At 55.7% G+C, this 19,592-nt stretch overlaps 1 protein-coding gene across 9 annotated transcripts in view; it reads right to left on the bottom strand.

The window, feature by feature from the left end:
* Nucleotides 1-19,592, bottom strand: part of CACNA2D2 (calcium voltage-gated channel auxiliary subunit alpha2delta 2) — a 134,099-nt gene that overhangs the window by 90,982 nt on the left and 23,525 nt on the right. For all 9 annotated transcript variants that reach the window (XM_074312283.1, XM_074312279.1, XM_074312275.1 and 6 more), the window contains exon 2: nucleotides 17,373-17,454. In XM_074312283.1, the coding sequence (XP_074168384.1) occupies nucleotides 17,373-17,454 (82 nt within the window). The remainder of the gene's footprint in view (nucleotides 1-17,372; nucleotides 17,455-19,592) is intronic.

Here is a 19,592-nt window from a genome sequence, read left to right as displayed (position 1 = left end):
GTGGTCCAGCTGTGCCCTGTCTCCTGCTCCAGCCTCTGACCCCGGTGCAGCTCTTGCCCCTGCAGCTTCATATCCCTCTGTTGTTGCCGCCACATACGTGGGGCTTGGTTCTATCACTTGCAGTAATCACATCACATCCTTCAGTATCTCAACATGGTCCTGAGGGCAGAGGCAACCCTCCCCCCTTGAGGAAACTGAGGCCCAGGTCACCTGGTGTGTGAGGGGCTTCTTTTGGTCTGACTGCCCTCAAGGCCCTTCCAGGGCCCCACTCCCCCAGCTTCAGGAGTAGCTCAATTTCAACAGGTTGAAGTGGGGACTGAGGAAGGCACCCCAGGCAGATGGGACAATTAGGACAAAGGCACAGCCCTGGGAGGCTCAGAGACCCAGGGCTGAGCAGAAGAGAGGATCCTGACTCACCAGAACAGCTATCCCAAAGGGACAAGCCCTCAGCCACCAGCCAGTCTCAGGGTAATGCCCTGCCCTGGTCATGGGAGCCCTAGGTAACCCTACTTGTTGGCACCAAACCACCTAGGTACCCTCACCTGAGTGCAAAGAAGGTGCTGGGTGGAGTCCACCGAGGGAAGAGCCGGCAGGCTGTTAACCAAGGCAGAACTTCATCAGCAAAGTTCTTCCCCACGCTGACGTGTAAGCCAGGCCAGCCAGGGCTTCCTACTGCACAGATGGGGGAACTGAGGCTCAGGACGAGGGGCACCTGATCACAGGGAGAGAGCCAGGCTGCTCAAGTTCCCTGTGAGGCTGACGGAGCCCCTGCCTCTCTGCCTCCTCCCAAAACCACCTCCTCTGTCCCCAGAGGCTCCCTGAGGCTAATCCCAAACGAAGTAATGAGCCTGCCACACTCCTGGGCAGGGCAGCAGTTCTCTGGAGCCCCGGGCAGTAGGTAGAGGGCCCCCGGGCTTATGTGGAGGGATGTGGAGGGTCGGGGCAGTGACAGGGAAGTCAGAAGGCCGGGTGAGACATGCCACCTCCCTCAGCCAGAGAACGCCCTACTCCTCCACTCATTGGCCAGCCCTGCACGGATTTCACTAAACAAACATTAGGGGCTCAGCGCTACAGAGACTAAAAGCCGTGGGGTCCGGCAGGTTGAATATCCACTCCTTCTCAAAACTCCCTGCAACAACAGTAGAGGGCCATTCAAAATGGCAAAAACCCATGGGTCAAAGACAGTATGGAGGAGGTACCAGGAACATTACGAAAGCTGGAAGCAGATGGACCGTGGGTGACTGACTCAGCAGGTCCTGCACGGCTCGCTTTTGCTCATAGTAGGTCAGTGTTGGGGAACCCCAAAGACTAAGTCCTGAAACCCCAAATGGGAGACTGAGAGAACCTTCTCCGAGGAACCTGGAGCCCAGGAGGGTAATTTGGCCAGATTGCCCACAATGAACCCCACAGTCCACGAATCGCCCCAGCATGCCCAGAGTCCCCACCCTGTACTCGGTGCCCCATTCTTTGGTGGGGTTTTGACTTGAGGCCCAGAGGTTTGTCAGTCCTGCTCGTCGGCTCCTATCACATTATCTTCTCTGTCTGCTTAAATATGAGCGGACCGTGTGAAACCCCAAACACGGGGGAGACATGCACGTAGGAGTTAGAGAGCAAAACAATCCAACCAGAAGAACGTGAAGGAACCTGGGCTGCACAGGGAGATGGAAGTGTAAAAACTGCTATAAACTGTGTATACTAGGGTTGGAAAAATAAGTAAATATGTTGTACATAATAAGAACTGGATTTCTCACTGTTGGAGAAGAAAGTCACTACAACGAAAAGGAGGAAGGCTTGACTGAGCCCCATTGTGCTGGACTGGAGTCAGAGGTTTTCAGTGTCTATACAGATACACAGAGAAAGATATAACCACAGATACGTGTGTATACAAGGCCTGGCAATTAAGTTTGTGAACATGTTGCAACGATGTTTCTAACCTTTCTTGATAGCAAAGGGATTATTTATTATGAATTTTTACTAAGTGGACAAACAGTTCACCAAGTTTACTATTTGGCAGTGCTGAAAAGGCTGCGCGAAAAAGTTAGACGACCTGAACTTGTCGCCAACAATTCATGGCTCTCGCATCACGACACTGCACCAGCTCACACGGCACTGTCTGTGAGGGAGTTTTTAGTCAGTAAACAAATAACTGCATTGGAACACCCTCCCTACTCACCTGATCTGGCCCCCAATGACTTCTTTCTTTACCCAAAGACAAAGGAAATATTGAAAGGGAGACATTTTGATGACACTCGGGACATCAAGGCTAATACGACGACAGCTCTGATGGCCATTCCAGAAAAAGAGTTCCAAAATGTCTTTGAAGGGTGGACTAGGCATCCATGTCAGGGCATAGCTTCCCAAGGGGAGTACTTCGAAGGTGACCGTAGTGATATTCAGCAATGATGTACGTAGTACTTTTTCTAGGATGAGTTTGAGAACTTAACTGTCTGAACTCATACATGAGTTAGGACGGGGACGCACATTCCCTAGTGCTTATGGTGAGAGGGCCTAGAAGCGGGGACACCCCAGCTGCAGTGAGCACACTCAGCACCCAGACCTTGATTTCTAAATACCATCAGCCCATAAATGGAACCAGAACTCCTTGGATTAGTGGCTGATTCCAGGGAAAATACTAGATGAACTTGGAGTATCTTACGGTGACACAAAGTAAGGGGTGCTTACAAGGGGCATGTAATGAAAGGGCATAGGAACCAGCCTGAAAGAGCTCCCAATGGCCAAAGCTGGAATAATTTGGGCAACAAAATAAAAAAGATAATTATCATCTTGCATAATCATTGAATTATTGAATGATTATGAATTATAACCCAAGTCCATACTGATATAAATAAACAGGAGAAGGGACAGTCCTTCCTTACAGAAGAATTCCAACTAATAAATGTAGAAGAAATGAGAGACATGGAAAAGCACCATTAGGACACCACAGTAACAATAGGAGCTGCAGGCAAGCTCTACCTGCCAATGATGCTAAAAATCAACGGGCAAAAGTTTCAGGAGAAACAGGATATTTGCATAGCCTCAAAGTATCTCCCCCAAGAAATTTGTTAATTAGAAAGAAAAAAATAGCAACTTTGCATTGGGGAACAAGGCAGACAGATACCACTTTAACCAAATGATCGAGGTTAACATCACCAATAATAAGATATTCTGACATCATGTATCCCCGATATCACGCACTGAGAAGGACATGTCATTTCTATGGTGTTCTTCCCAAACATGCACAACCTCAATCTAATCACATAGGAAAACATCAGACAAACCCAAATTGAGGGACAGTAAATGACGGTCCAGCACTTAAAAAAAAGTATCAAGGTCATGAAAAACAAGGAACTGTCGTAGAAACTGTCACGGACTGGAGGAGACGAAGGAGACATGACAACTAAGTGCAATGTGGGATCCTGGATGGGATCTTGGTGAAGGAAAAGGACGTTAGTGCAAAAACTGGTGAAATCCAAACAGGGTCTTCACGTTGGTTAAAGTATTGCACCAACATCAACGCCTTAGTTTTGGCATTTGTACTATGATTATGCAAGATGATAACTTCAGAAGAAACTGGGTGAAGGGCTAGGGAATTTCTGTATGATTCTGGCAACCTTTCTAAGTCTAAAATCATTTCAAAATAAAGTGTGTGTTTTTTAAGCTATAATGCACTCCTCAGAGAGCTTACAGACATCATGGCAACAATGAAACAAGAGCAAGATGTTAAAAAGGTCCTTTTTAAAAAGGACCCAAAAGAGATCCTGGATATTAAAAATATAGTAACAAAATGTAACACTTGATAGAAAGGCTGGGAAATAAAATTGAGAAACCTCCTGTTTCAAAGACACAGAGATGGAAAATTGGAGAGAAAAAAGAGAGGAAAAAAAGGGTCTGAGGTATAGTCTCTGGAAATAGAGCAGAGAAAAGGGAAGGGGGGAAACAGTCAAATCATTCAAGAAAACTTCCCAGAACTGAAGGTTTGAGTGTCCACTGGGTGGTAAGGAATGAAAATCAACTAAGGTACATCAGTGTGGGATTTCTGAGCACTGGGCACTGGGAGAAAATGCACAGGTTTCTAGAGGTAAAAATCAGGTCATGTACAATGGATCGGGAAAGCGAATGACTCTTCACAGTGACTCAGGAAGCTGGAAGGAACGGAGTGCTGCCTTCGAAATGCTGAGGCAAATGGTTTCCACCCTGGACTTCCACACCCACCTGGAATCTCTGCCAAGTGTTGGGGGGAGGGCAGGCTTTCTGAGACATGGAAGCTTCAGAGGTCTGGCTCCCCTGTACCTCTTCTCAGGAAGCCAATTTTAAACGTTCTCTACCAAAATGAAGAAGGAAACCAGAAACTGAGGAAGAGGCCACGGTACCCAGGAAAGAGAGGACTCCGGCCCAGAAGACAGGGGAGGGCCACCCCGGCACACGTCTGAGCCACAGGCTGGGAGGGCGGGCTGTCTTCACAGCAGTAAACAAGGAGGCTCCAGGCAAGACTTTCCTGGACGACAAATTTGACAGAACCCCGGATGAGTCTGCATGTATGAGACACGTACAGGAGGGTAGGGAGTTTGGTGCAGAATTAGGAAAAGTTCACAGGAAACTAAGCGAAGGAACTAACACCAAGACAGTTGTTCCCTGCAAGTACAAAGTGTAAAACTTGTACTCAGAAGTGTGTACTATGGGTTACAGTTCTGTTTAGCATCAGCCCCAGTCAGGACGATGTCACCACGGAGTCCTGAGCTGATCAGATCACAGTGTGATGACACCGGGCAAGGGGTGGGACTGCAGGGGGGGCGGGGAGAGCTAAGCCCTCCTCTCCTCCAGCGGACGTCCATGGATATGCCGAAGACTGAACAATCACGAAGTAAACGTAAGTATGTCGTTTAGAGATACGGAGTTCTGAGCTGAGAAAGTGACAGCCTCTGGGGAGCTGGAAATGGAAGGGAGGGGGCTTCTGTGCTTGGGAAACTATGACATTACACTATGTACATATGTGATGCTGGTTTTAAAACCCTAACATTAAAAATCCATCTAGAAATGTAAGAAAAAAATCAGAAAAGGCGAAAAGGGGGTGGGGAGGAAAGAAGAAAGGAGAGAGAAAAATGTAGACAGAAGAGTCGGGCTCAGGGGAATGACAGCTTTGATTCAGCCTCTCGCTTTGAAGCAGGGCCCCCCAAAGGGCTGCAGTTGACTTTATGCTCTACTGGGATCACCATCACCTCTGTCTACTCTTCCGCAAATGAAAACGGGTTGAGATTTCCACCCCTGATCAGCTGAGTACGGAGTTCCCAGACCACGCTCCTTAGACGGAAACATCAACTTGGTACTGGTGACGCCTCACTCCCACGCGTACATGTCCCAAATGCTGGGAGTAATCAGAAAGCAAGCTGATGACCACTCATCCTGGGGGCAGTGGGGACAGTGCCGGGGGGGTGGGGTGGGGAGGAAGAAGCTTGAAGTGTCTGTGCAGCCACAGAAGAACTACCTTTGCACCAATCACCAATGTCTGTTAAAACCTGTGCCGGGGTCAGGTGGCCCATCTCACCCAGACCCACAGGCAGCCACACCTGGGGAAGGAAAGGGAAGGAAGGGACTGCCTGAGAAGTGAGGCTGGGTGGGCTGCAAATGTCCTCAGAGAATGAGACCTTGGACCCAGAGCCCCTGGGCGGGCTGGGCTCCCCTGGCGGGTCTTGTGTCCCCCAGCAGGTCTCGTTTCTCCAAAGGGAAGACGGAAAGCCAGGCAAACACCCCAGGAGAGGCCCCTCCAAACCCAGGCCTCACCCAGGCTCAGGACCCTTCGTGCCCCTACGTGCCTCATGGAGACCCCAGACCCCTAGGGACCCAAGAACTTGCGTGTTGCACCAGGGTGGTTCTGCTCCAAAATTCATCCTTCTATATCATGAGTTCCCTGGGTGCTTACTGCAGAAGGAGCCTCAGGGGCCCCAAGGGGCGGGCAGTGGGTCACCCAGCTCCATGGGTGGACATGACCTTTTCCAGCTCTGCCAAGGGTTTCTAAGGAGGCTCTGTGGGTGAGTAGGCAGCAGAAGGGCATGAGTCCTACCCTCGGAGCCAGTCTGAGGTGGGAGGCAAAGGCCCAATCTGACAGCCCTGCCCAATGAGGAAGTTCACCCTGCCTCCTGGGAGCCCCCAGTCTGCTGTGGGGGGCAGCCACTATTCTCACAGTGCTGTGGTTTGAGGCAGAGACAGTGTGCAAACCCTGGGGGTCCTAGTCTGAGCTGGGGGCTTCAAGACCCTCTTGGATGCAGAGCAGTGGGTTTCCAGGGCCAGTCTCCTGCCTCCCCCCCAGGAGGCTCCAGACCTCCGTTCCCCCTGAGCAGCTCTACCACTTAGCAACAGAGACAATTTACATAATGCATCGAGTGTGAGAGCAATAATGGCTGGGGAAGCAGGGTGCCCGTTAGTGCCTCCTCGGGAGGGAAAATACCTGCTCCCACACCACCACCTCCCCCTCACGGAATGGGGGCCCGCAGGCTTCTGGGAAGCAGGTGCCTTAAGTGCATGGCTGCTGCCAAAAGGGGCCCAGAAGGGCTGTGCCAGCCCTGGAAAGGGAGTAACCTTGGGACAGAGACCCACACGGGAGGAAATTCCAAAGCACCCGAGTTTTGAACATAAATCCACCCAGCCATGCTCCTGAAGCCCGCACCCCTGCTGGGCTCGGGCCCTGTACCCAGAGCCTTCCCGGTGGAGGAGGTGCTCTGATAGGCGGGAAGCTATAGTTGGGAGGCAGGGGCGCCAGGCTGCAGCTGCCCAGGAGGCGGTCACGTTCAAACACAAAGGCAGCAATGGAAGGGGGAGAATACATAAAAATTACTGGCACGGTAATTGCTTTTTATATAAATGTTCTTTTTAAAAGTTTTCCCCAGTGTGAAAGTCCCTCTTTAAAAAGAATAAATTCACTGCACACCAATTTATTCCGCGCCTGTAGATGGAGCATAATGAAGGCTCCTCTGTCAACACCTGATCAAGAGACAAGTGGCTGCCACTTGACCCAGCTTCAGGGTCTCCCTTCACGAGGACGCAAGGAGTGGCAGGCCCCAGGGACCTGTGAGGGGCGCAGGAGGGGACAGCAGGCCTGTCTGTGAGACCCTGGGCTTCTGGGCAAGCCCCACAAATGCCACTGGAGCCCCAGGAGCTGTGCTCACACAGGAAACAGAACAGGGAACACGGGGGCTGTCACTTTCTAGGGACAGGAGACGAGCGGCGTCCAGCAGGCTTCTGGGGTATCAGGCCCCGGGTCTGCATGTAGGGAGCTGTGGAGGAAGCTGGTGGATGGCAAGGCACCTGGGGGTTGTAGGTGCCAGTGGCTTGCCCTGCACTGGAGGAAGCACCCCACGGACTCCAGCTCTGATCTAAGTCTGCAGGCACCCAAAGTGTTCCCAGCCCAGGCAAGGAAGGGCTGCTCCCTCTCACCAGGAGCCCCGGGACCTGGAAAGGGGCTCCTGCCTGATGCCCCTTACCAGTCAAAGCTCTCTCATCTGTGAAATGGGGACTATGTCCCGGTGGCTCCTGTGAGCACTGGATTGGGGATGGCAAGGACGGCCTGCATCAGACCTGCGCTCTCCACAGGGGGGTCGCTTGGTCCAGCGCCCACTGCGGGGCACAGACACACAGGCTGTGAGAACAGGATCCACAACCTGCCAGCGCCTTGTCCCCCTGCAGGGCCAGTGAGCACAGATCAGGCAGAGCGACTAGAGGGCACGTTTACCACGCACGGGGACACGGTGTGTGTGTATTTGTGTGTGCGAATGAGAGCTCCTCACCCACAACTGTGATTTCTCAGCCTCACTAATGAATCAGGTAAGTAGTTCTCGCCTGCTCTGGTGATAGAGCTGTCAGCAGTCCCACCCTGGCCCGCAAGCGTGCCTGCTCACACCTGCGCACGGAGCACAGCGAGCGGTGCACTCAGTACACACACGCATGGACACGCTTGCCTGGTCACAGCCCCAAAGCACACATGCCTGCGGTCACACGCTTGCACACACATGCAGGCCTGGTCACACCCCCACATGCCGCCCCCATGCAGGCTCCGTCACCCCCTGTTATAGACCCACAAATGCTCACCTGTTCATGCCCCCATTTGCACACACACACACAGGTTCACATGTTCCCTTTCACATGCACACACATGCCCACAGTCCCACGTGCAGCATCACACTTCTGTCCTCTCTTCTACACGTGGTTGGCTACACTCCACCTCACACAGCCTCTGCAGGTCAGTACTGTGTCTCCCAGGGAGTCACGGGATGCAGAATCAGCAGGTGCCAGCTGCCTTCTGGGCCTGACTGCCCGTGTTCAGGTGGGCTCTCGGGAGCCCCTGAGTGACCCTGCCCTTCTGGTCATGGTCTCCCTACCCTGTAGGATGGGGAGACTGGACTGAGCCCACCAAAGGCTCCTGGCAGCTCCTGCCTTCTATGTGGACTCGAAGGGTACAAAGGCAGGAGAGGGTGGGGAGCTCGGACACCACTGGCCTCAGCACTGACCTGGAGGGCCTCCTGGGGGAGGAAGCTGTGAGCTGGGTTTCAAACCGGGTAGAGGTGTGGAGGGGATGGGGGTAAGTGAGGAGAGTGGCAAGAGCATTAGGAAGAAGCAGCTCAGAAGTCCAGTGGGGTTGGGGAGGGCGCATGGACAGCTGGGAGGCCCAAAGGCTCGCCGCTTGCATGCCCAGGCCGCACACTTTGGCCAGGCCATCGAGTCACCCCAGGAAGGGCCCAGCCTCTCTTGTCCCAGCCTGACATCTGGGTGCCAGCACACCGTACAGCCGGCTCTTTGCCTGAGCCCTTCTCCGTGGTCCCACCCCCTCTATTCCCTCACAAAGAGCAGTCATTCACCCTCTACGTGGGGCCGAGCCTGGCAGACCCCATGCACGCTGACCTGACACCAGGCTCTCTGACACCAAAGCTCTACCGTGATGCACTGGGTCTGCTTCCCCATGTGGGGCTGGATGGCTCCCAAGGTCCCTTGAGACACAGTCAGAGCCCTGCTCTCTCCCCTTGGTCCTCAGACACTTAGCCATCCAATGAACAGGGACTAGCTGAGCACCTACTCCACGCCAGGCTGGTGGACACAGCGCACATAGCACGCTGCCGGCACACAGTGTGCAGAGAGGACGTGTGGACTGCCAATCCTCTCGGGCGGGGGCCCAACCCCCAACCTGCATCCTGAGGCCAAGGCGGTCACATGGTTCCCTGGTTCATGAGAACCAAGGACAGGCAAGGAGGGGGCCTGAGGAGTCCACCCAGGATGTACTCCCTGCCTCAGTTTCCCCTGTACAAGGAGCCGGCCAGCCCTGAGCAGGGGCACCAGGTCCCAGGGCTGAGAGAGGTATGGGAAAGTGGGAGGTCTGGGGCTCGATAAACCTCCCCTAAACACTAGATCTCTGCACACAAGAAGAGGGGGCTATACTCAGAGGGTGGAGGGAGCCAGGCTGAGCCTCCGTCTCCTGCCTGGTCGTGGTAAATGGTGCTCATGCTGCCCCTGGGGCCGGCTGCGGTTTGTTGTCAGAACCAATTACTTCTCTGCCTCTGCCAAATGCTAGGGGCTCCACGAATCTCAGGCAAGTGTCCCCATGGCTGCCACCGCTCCAGCGAAGGATGGGGGTAGAAGAGGAGGGAGGAATGCAGATCGGGTCAGCCATCCCTGGGGGCCCAGCATGGAAACCCAATGGGTCCTCTACCCCACCCGCCCCCCACCCCCATCTCCTACCCTTGATCATCCAGACCAGCGCTTGGCTCTGCAGCCCCATCACTCTCCAGAGGAGGATGCAGGGGTTGGGGGGTGGGTGGGTCGGGGGGAGAACCATCGGTAAGTGCTGGGTCCACATCGGAGTGGACCCTCAGCTGTCCTGGTGCAAGGCCAGCCTCTCTGGGGACCCCCGAGGAGAAGTCAGGCTGTTCATCAAAACACTCCACCACATGTACATGTGTGCATGTGTGTGTGGGGGGTCTTGCCTTAGGAAAGTCTGACAAACATCCAGATTCCTGCGATGGAAGGGGTGAGGGCCTCCACTTCAGGGAAGGGGCCTGCAGTAAAGCCCTGGGCTCGCAATAGAAACTTCCAAAGAGAGTGGCGCTGTCTGTCTGCAGGCCAGGTTCTAATCATGCTTCTGAGACTCTTCCTTAAACTGAGGGAACCCAGTCAGAGATCCCTGGGGCTGCCCCCCTCAAGAGCTCCTGATGCTTAGCCCTGGATTCTGTCACTTCATTTTCCGACCCATCCAATTAACCTCCAATTCCCAGTGCTAACACCTGGGGCCCACCCAGAGGTTGGTAGCTTCCCACTACCTATACTCCAGTGCCAGCCAAGCCCCAGGCCCTCCTGAGCCCACGGGCCCTGGGAGACAAGCTGCCAACCAGTTGACGGATTTGAGAAACAGACTCACAGGCCTCTTCTGGGGTATAGGGGCCCTTCCTTTCACCTGCACCCACCTCTTCCCCAGGGGTGTCTCTGTAGCTGGCTCCCTGGGTTCCTGGCCCAAGAAGCCACCCACCCTTCAATGGCCCATAGACCCTGTTTATTTAAGCCCTGGTGGCCTTGGTGCTTCTCCTAGTAAGGTCCCCCAAAAATGTCATGGTCCAGTGGTGCTACAGACTGAATGTTTGTTGTGTTCCCCTAAATTCATGTATAGAAACCTAATCAGCAATGTGATGGTATTTGGCGGTGGTCTCTTTGGGAGGTGATGAGATCAGAAGGGCACAGCCCTCATGAATGGGATCAGTGCCCTAATAAAGGACACCCCAGAGAGATCGTTGCCCTTCCATCATGTGAGGACACAGAGAAGACGGCCGTCTATGAGCCAGAAAGTGGGCCTTCACCAGACACCACACCTGTTATGCCTGGACCTCCCAGACTCCAGAACCAAAAGAAATACGTCTCTGTTGTTTATAAGCCACCCATCTGTGGTGTCCTGTTCTAAATGGACTAAGGCAGCAGGGAAGAGCTCCTGGGCTGAGACAAGAACAGGCAATTGATAGTGGGGGGAGGCACAAAGGCACCCCCACACCTGCAGGACTCTGTCTGCAGCCTTTCTGTGCCCCCGCTCTCTTGAGACCCTCACATCTCCCACGAGCACAGGGGTGTTCAGATCCCCATTTCACAGGCAGGGGAACTAAAGCTCAGAGAGGCAGGACAACACGCCCCAGGCCCCCCAATGTGTGAAAACCCAGCCCTGCCATTCCTGCCCACTTCACTCTTTCAACCACCACCCACCGTTCAGTTGCTGCCCCTGGCACAGGCTCCAGGTTCAGATTCCAGTTCTGCCACTTACCAGCTGTGGGACCTCAGGCAGGTCCCACCTTCGGAAGGTACAGTGTTTGTCTCCTTCTCTGAGTTGTTTGTTTCCTATCCTGTGGGAGCTGACCTTGATCATGGCCCCACTGTGACCTCTTGGCACAAGGTGGAAGCTGGTGGCCCTTCTCCTATGCCTGTTGCCACCAGCCATGGGTCTGCTGCTCCCACCTAGAGGTGCCCCTGTCACCTCCCACCACCTCCACAGAAACCTGGGCAGCACCTCCTGGCCAAGCCTATCCCAGGACCCCAGGGGCCTCCTCTGCCAGACTCCAGGAGCATGGATGTAGCCACCCACTTATGCCCCTCTGGGGACCTTCCTGTCACTGCATCACCCACCTGCTGCGAGGCTGTTCTCACCTACGATCCTCACATTCTGGGGAGCAAAAAGAAGAGCCTGGGAGGGGACAGGGGCTGAGAAGAGCCCAGGTACTGGCCCAGCCCGTCGGGGTGGGGAGGCTCCAGGCGGCTGGTGCCCATGGAAGGCAGGCCCACATGAGCCAGAGCCCCAAGGCCAGGTGTCTTAGGGCAGCCCTCCCCCCACCCTGACCTCCCTGCACCCCCGCTCTGGTGGGGGTGTGCAGGAGACCCAAGCTAGTCAGCTGGCCCTCTGGCAGGAGCTCCTGCCACAGATGAAACAGCTTTTGAAAAGCTTCTCAAAAATGGAATTTTCTCCTGCAGGCGACGAGGGAGCGTGTGTGGGGAGGCGGCAAGCAGGAGGGTGACAACCATCCTGTCTCCCCACACAGTGCTCAGGAGAGAGTGTTCCCAGACCTTGCAGTGTATGTGTGTGGGGGCGGTGGAGGGGACGTCGCCAGAAGAGACCACCCCAGGGCAGGGCCTGGGATAGAAAGAGGTGGGGAGCAGGCTGGGCTGGGGGGGACAGAAAGGGGTCCTGGCAGGCCTTTGGCCAGGCTCCCATGTATCTGCCTGTGTGTATCCAATTATGCACAAGTGGCGGCCTCACCACGTTTCAGACGCCCTCTCAGGAGCACCCCCCTCAGCCCCATGCATCCCCGCTGGGTGCTGAGCAAGAGGACCATATGGAGGGAATAATAAGACAATTAACTTTCCATTAAAGAATAATATATGTGGGTTTTTAAGGAGGCGAACGGCAGCAATCCCTACCCAGCAGCATATTTCACACCCGCACCCCGTGCCCCCCCACCCCCGCACCCCCACGCATCCCACATCCCCATGAGGAGGACGTTGCTGGGCTTCACTGGGAGGTGGCTGAGGCGGGGTGGGGGCTGTACCAGGAGCAAGCACAGAACCCCTAGGACGGTGGTTCTGAGGCTTCCGAGAGCCTTGGGGGGGGCTGTGATGGGTGTGGGGGGCTCCCCCAGCACCCCTCCTCACCTGCCCCTGAGCACATCAGCTGGGATAGTCACACTGGGCCTGTGTGAGGGGTTCTGCCTGGCCAAGGAGCTGCAGGCCTGTCTCTTGGGGTGCATGTGAAGCACAGTGCTGATAGAATGGGCCACCTGTGGGGTCTGGGGGTCACTCTCCACTTGAGCTTCCTTTTCCTGGCCCCCCAAGGGCTGCTTCTGTCCCTGGCATCTCCCACACCCCTGCTTCCTTCCTGCTCTTCTGCCCCAGCCCCGCTAGGGTTCAGAGCTTCTCTGGCACTCTTTGACCCTGCTAACCCCACCTGAGAGGCCGAGACGCCCGGAGAGGACCCTTCCCCAAAGGGGGCCAACCACAGCTTCAGCCAGCACCCCCGGAGCCAGTGTGTGAGTGCGCATGTGTTTCAGGAGTTGGTGGTACCAGTAGGGGTGGAGGGGTGGGGGGACAGGGAGAGGCTGATCTCAAAGGCACCTACACAGAAGCCCTGTCCCGGCTTTCCTGAGACCATCAGGAAAGGGGCCCTCGATGTGGCCAGACTTTGGTCCTTGCCAGGAGCCAGTTCCAGATGTGGCGCTCCGCAAATATTAATTACACATGCCCAGGGAGCACCAAGCAGACAGGATGTGGGGACGGCCAGGCGCCGACGACACCGGCTGGGACTGTGGAGCGGCGTCATCACAGGCTCAGAAGCACCCTTCTTGGCCACCCAAAGGAAGGGATTCACGGATGCCTCCAGTCTGAATCACCAGGACTGTCCAGAGAAGCACAGGCAGGCCCCAGGCCTACACTTCTGCCTACAGCACCACCACTATTCAGGACTGGCCTGTCGTGGCTCCAGGCTGCTATGGCTGATGGAGACCGATGGCCAGGACCTTGGTTTCCCCATTTCTATGACAGGACCGTGGGAGTAACCAGAAGCTGGTCTAGGGCCCTCCTGGTGGCCAGGGATGTCGGCTGGGCTCTAAACCATTTCTGCCTTGACCGGCATGTTGATGTGGACTAAGAAAGACCCTTCTAGGTCCCGACTTGGCTTGAGTCTTCCCAGAGGTGGCCTATGGTCCCCAGATATGGCCATCCCATGTCTCTGTTCCCATCCCAGCTCTGGCCAGGCAGCTTTCCCTCATCTCCGACCCCCATCACCGACAGAATCTTGTCACTTCCTTCCGTAGAGACCCTCCAAGGAAGGTGTCTCCCGCAGGCCTGGAAGCCATGTCAGGGCTGGTGTACCGACACGCACTGCTTCTTCCTCACACCTGACTATACTCTCCTGCTTTGTCCCCACAGGTCTACAGAGTTGGTTCCCTTCTACCCTGAACACCCAGTCAGAACGTGGTAGGTCCCTGGCTGCACCCATCAGACTGACCTGGGCTTCAGAGTGGGGAGACTGCCGTCTCCACATCCTCCCATGTGCACCCCCAGGCACCTGATGAATTATTCATCCTGATCAGGCTCATTATGTAAATGAGCTCAGAGCCCAAGCATATGCTCTCTGCTCCCCCCCCAGGATGGGGACAATATGGTACCAATGGGGGAGGGTAGACAAGGGCTTAGGAGACCTCCCTCAGCGTCCAGGGGCTCTGGACAGGGCAGACTGCAGCAGGCTCCTCACGTTTGTGACCTGTTCATGGCAGGAGTAGGCCAGGGCTGGAGGGGAAGGCAGGCTGGGTTACCCAGGCGAACACGGCTCAGGAGTGTCTGGCTAAGCATGGGGGTGGGAATGGCACCTGAGCACCACAGTGGGGGCTCCTACTATATGCTGGTCCTGGGCTTAGATGAGGAAACGTGATGGGGTCTTCAACATGGCCCATATACCGCCCCCCGAGGTATGTCATGGTTTCCAACCTATAAATGGGCCACAGTCTGCACCCAGCCATGCCCCATGGGGTTGTGGTGAGTCGGGAGGAGGAAAGTGCCAAGGCAAGGAAAATGCTCGCAAATGCCACTGTCTGCAGTTTCTGAACTCTTACAGCTGCCAGCTCTGTGGCTCCCAGCTTCCGGGGGTGGGGCAGCCTCTAGGACTGGGACAGGCGGAGAGGGCAGCCACGTAGGGAAAGAAGGCCGAGGGGGCCCAGATGCCAGAATCACCCCAGCTGCAAGGTGGTGGGGCAGCTCAGAATCAGCTCAGGAAGGCCTGGGAGGGGCGGCCCCAATGGGAGAGCTGGTGCCAGGGTCCAGGGAGCATCTGCAGCTGGCTCAGGGCACTGCTGCAAGCATCCTCCTGACCCGTCCGAGCCAGCCATGGGCTGGGCACACAGCCCTCTCATATGCATTTGAAGGAGAGCCATGGTGGCTCAGACAGGATAGAGGGTGGGTTGTGGGGGGTGGGGAGCAGACAGGTTGGTTTCTTCCTGGCTCCCCCAGGGTTGTCCTTTTCCTCTAGAACTCTCTAGCTGCTCCCCTGGCACCCACCTCACCAGAGTGCCTTGTGCCGAGACGCAGCCCCAGAGCTGTCAGTGGGAAGTAAGAGGCTGAGGAAGCAGGTGAGAAAAAACTGGAGCAGGACAGAGGGCCGCTGGAGAGCTGGCAGCCGGTGGCAGGCAGAGGGATGCCAGGAGGAGCTGGGAATGCCAGGTCAGCACTTCTCTGCCTGCCTGCCAGGCTGGCCACTGCCACACCAAGCATGGCCCCGCTCCAGCCCAGCTCCCCACTTCCCCAGGCTCATCCTGCCCACCCTTCTGAGATGGGGAGGCATAGCCAGAGGAACCCCCTGGAACAGGAGTCAGGAGCTCCAGGTCCCAGCTCTGCCACAGTCAGCTTCCTGACTTTGGTGACCGCTGGGTAGGTGGGGGTGGAGAAAGACGTGCTCATTGATGAAAGTGTCTGGACTCGCTCAACTGCCATCAGAAAGGAAGGGAACAACACATCCTAGGAGTGAAAATGATCACTGAGGGAAATACAAATTTGACAGCTAGAAAAGGGGTGTATCTGTGTCAGTCTGTCCACTGCCATTCTCACCACCTCCTCCTCCAGCCAGACCTCCCAGCCACGTCATGGACCAAGAATGAGGATCAGAGAGGCTCCAGGACTTGCCCACAAACACACAGTGGGTATGTTGGGCAGGGATTCCATCAATGGGCATCACCATCCAGGAAGCTCAGTGATTCACTCAGAGCTGAATCTCAGGCATGAAATGTGTACACTATTTTCTCATTGGCAAACTTTCCGGGTCTGAGCTGCCCGTGACTATAAACGAACAATGTCCTTGAGGTGTGGATTCAAAGCATGGAAGATTCTTGACTGGAGGTGCACGGTTAACTCCTTACGTGGGGTACATCTTATGCCTCGATATGAAACTTGGAAAGGCACGTGATACACACTCCAGGGAACTCCCCTTTCTTCAGGAACCTACATGGCTGCACTTGACAGTGCCCACTTAGAACCTAGTTAGTGTTGGGTGCTCTTCCTGAGCATAAATTGACTTCTGTTTTGCAACAGCTTGTCCTACAGCGCTTTCTCCGGAAAGCTCTGCTGGCCTCCGAGCTCGGCTGAGTCACTGAGAGTTCACAGGAAGAGAGTGGGATGGGGTTACTGCAATTCAAGCCCAACAACCAACCAGGGAAGGGAGGTTCAGAGAGGCTGGGCCACCAGGGGGAGGACACCCAGCAAGTGGGTGGCTTCGACCTTCAGACCTGGTTTCCCTCTTTCTGCCAGGTCACCATCTCGGTAAATACCCCTGATCAGCCCAATCCTGTGCCAGAGGTCCCACATCCACAGCCCACTTATTGCTACCACCATTTCCTGGGCACCCGCTGTAAGCTAAGCGTGGGGAACGGACCAACGACCACACCCCATGGTAGCTGCCCCACAGAATTTATATCTACTGATCCTGGCCCTGACCGAGGAGGACGACGGGAACACAGTGGAGTATCTATCTCATCACGGGGCCCTGGGCCTGGATTCCCTGACAGTAACTCCATGTACTCTGCTATTCCCAGGACAACCACTGGCAGGAAATGCCCGCCAATCCCCTGGTCATACTTCCCGGTGCCAGGCCCCAGGAACGAGCTCCTGGAAGTACAGGAAGTCCGAGCCAACTTGGGAGTGCTACCCCAGCCCCTCCCAGAGAAGAGCTCTCAAGGCTTTGCGCTTTCACATAAAGAGCGACGGCTCAGGAGCCTGACAGCGACACATTTTGCAGCCTTCTGGGGGTTGACGGATGGCTTACTCTTCACATCACTATTTCAAACATTAACATAATCTCCCAGGATGAATGTGGTCGCTCCTGTCTAATCAATCACCCCTCCCGCTCCTTGATCCCTCATCTCGCCAAGCACCGGCTTTCAACTCATCTTGTCTCGTGGGACAGCGCCTTGAGTGGGTACCTCTGCTCCCCGGGGTCGTGTGGCCTGATCACCACTCCCTGCGTGTACAGACCCTCTGGCTTGTGCGTACAGCTGCATCTGCTGGACCTTCTAGGGTTTGCACTCCTGCCCCAGACACTGCCTGAAACACAGACCTCATTCACCTGAAAACCTGCAAAGCCCGACACCAGACTTGCCTGGTGCCACTTCTCTAGTCATCTCGGGAAGAGGGGGCCGAGACCCGAAGGAGACTCTGTTTTTCTAGTTACGTCACCACATGCCCCAGTGGTCCAGCTGTGTCCCACCACGCCAGGTCCTCAACAACGCCCGCCAAACCTTCCTCACGTCTTATTTCTGAAGCCTGTCCCCCATTCCCACTTGGGAGAGGGTCCCTGAAGGGAAAGCCAGGAGCAGCAGGCTTACCTCCTGGAGCTGCTGGACGCCCCCAAAGATCCGCATCACACCGTCAATCTCCTGCTCGAGGCGCCGGGCCCAGTGCTGCATCCTGCGTGAGAGGAGAGAGATGTCAGGAGGCCCGCGTGGCGCAGAAACAGCCGAGCCCGGCCACCTAGGGGTGCCCAGCGGCAGCCGCCCCTTCAGAACCAGAGTGCGCCTGTGAGTCCTTTGAAATCTAGACCCCGAGGCCCAGGCTCTTTTCGTGTACTGTTGGACAGCCAGGGAGGACAGCGGCCTGCAGCTTAAGTGCACTGAGGGAGCCGAGCAGCTCCAAGAAGCCTGCAGGGAGACGAGCTTTCACCGTGAAGAGCCAGCCCTTGATGCTGCTGCTCTGAACTGTGGACTCGGGACTCTGGGGAAGAGGAAGACGCGAGTGAGCCAGGGGTGCCTGCTGGGTCTCAGAGCCTCCAGTGCCCCAGGCTGGGCGGGGTCTGGGGAAGGGGAGGGGACATGCGTTGCTGCTGCCACCACAAAGTCATTGCACAACTCAGCACAGGGTCCTGCCCCTCTTGGCCTCTTCTGAGCAGTGGGCATGGAGAGCTTCTGGCTCAGATGGCCCTCGCCTTTCCAGCACTCCAGTAAACAAATGTTTATCTGGGCTCATTGCTGGATGCCCCCCATGAACCATCTAACCACGGGTACAGTTCAGACCATCCTACCCTTTTCTGGGGACCCAGCAAGCCACCATGAGGTCTGCACCTGAGCCGCCAGCCTGAGCAGATTTCCTCTGCACCACTGCTACCTCGTAGGGTAAACAGGCGGGTCAGGGGTGCTGCACAGGAGGCTTTGGAGAGGGCAGGATGGACAGGTGGTCACGTGGCCCTGTATTCTCAGCCTGCACCTATGAACAGGGATTGCATCTGGGGAGAGGCCTGGCCCGAGTTCTAACCTGTGACGCCCCCCATTTCAAGCAGTTCCAATCAGGTGAGTAAACAGGCTGGCCAGAGAGACATTGTCCATGCTGCCAAAGGCGCTTCCGCTGTGACCAGAGCCCCCTGTCCTAACGCATCTGAAAAAGGCCTCTCAACTTCCCCATCCCACAGACACACAAGGAGGCCTTTCCGTGGGGGACTCACAGGACAATTCCCACAACAATTTAAATACTCCAGGGGTCAAACATAGCCCATAGCACAAGGTAGGGTGGGGTGGTGCCAGCCCCCCAGCCGCTGGAGAGCTCCCTGGGAGCCACAGGGTCCGGGAGACTGTGTCTGGCCCGACTGCCCTAGGCCTGCTACCTCCTTGCGTTCCCTCGCACCACGTGGGGCCAGGACTCTTCTAGCTCTGTGGGTTAGAAGAGCTTGCCCTGCCCCACATCCCTCCTCAGGCCTGTGGCTGGGGGGATGGGCCCGTGCCATTGTGTGTGCCCGGGTCTGTTGGCATGGGAACTCAGAGCAGGAGGCAGGCAGATCACTAATTGCAATTTGCCAAGCTGAATGTCAGGACCACGATGAAAAAAAAAAAAAATCAACATCAAAAGAAAGAGTTATTGGCTTCGGCTTGTTGCTAGTTGAGCCACAGCCTGATGTCCACCCCCACGCCCCACTGCAGGGGAAAGCCAACCCTGAGCCCGGACGGAGGCCAGGAACGAAAGGCAATCAGGCCTCGGCCACCAGCCGGGGAGGGTAAAGCCCACAGAGAACGGAGAGCCTGCCTCGCTCCGGCTCCTGTCCACGTGCTGAGCGCTTGGCCCTGACTGTGGGTGGATAGTGTGGCAGGTGGCTGTTCTGTGTTCCTAAGACGGAGTCTGAGGCGTTAATGCTAAGATGGGCCACTGCACAGTCCTGTGTCCAGCTAGGCAGGTGGCACATGAACGGGTGAGGCCAAGGAGCTGATCTCCAAGGGGAACCATCAGCTCTGCCCTGGCCCTGTCTCTGACCTCAGCTATCCACTGGTCTAGGGGACAGAATGCAAATCATAATCCTTCCCCGGACTAACATGTACAAGGGCACCCATCATGTACAAGGTGTGGTGCCAGCATGTCACCAGCTCTTTTGCTTCAGTCCTCACAAAGAAGCAAACCATCATCCTGAATTTACAGGTGAGGAAACAGGCACAGAGGCTTTAAGTGACCTGTCCAAGGTCACCCACCCAGGAAGTGGTGAACACAGAACTGGGTCCCGGGGCGTGCCGGAGTCAGCAAGAGCCGAGAGTGGGCACCTCTTCCCAACTCCGCATTCAGTGTCATCA

This window comes from Rhinolophus sinicus, linkage group LG10, assembly GCF_036562045.2.
Source record: "Rhinolophus sinicus isolate RSC01 linkage group LG10, ASM3656204v1, whole genome shotgun sequence".
NCBI lineage: Eukaryota > Metazoa > Chordata > Mammalia > Chiroptera > Rhinolophidae > Rhinolophus > Rhinolophus sinicus.
This window is presented reverse-complemented; position numbering and strand designations above follow the sequence as displayed.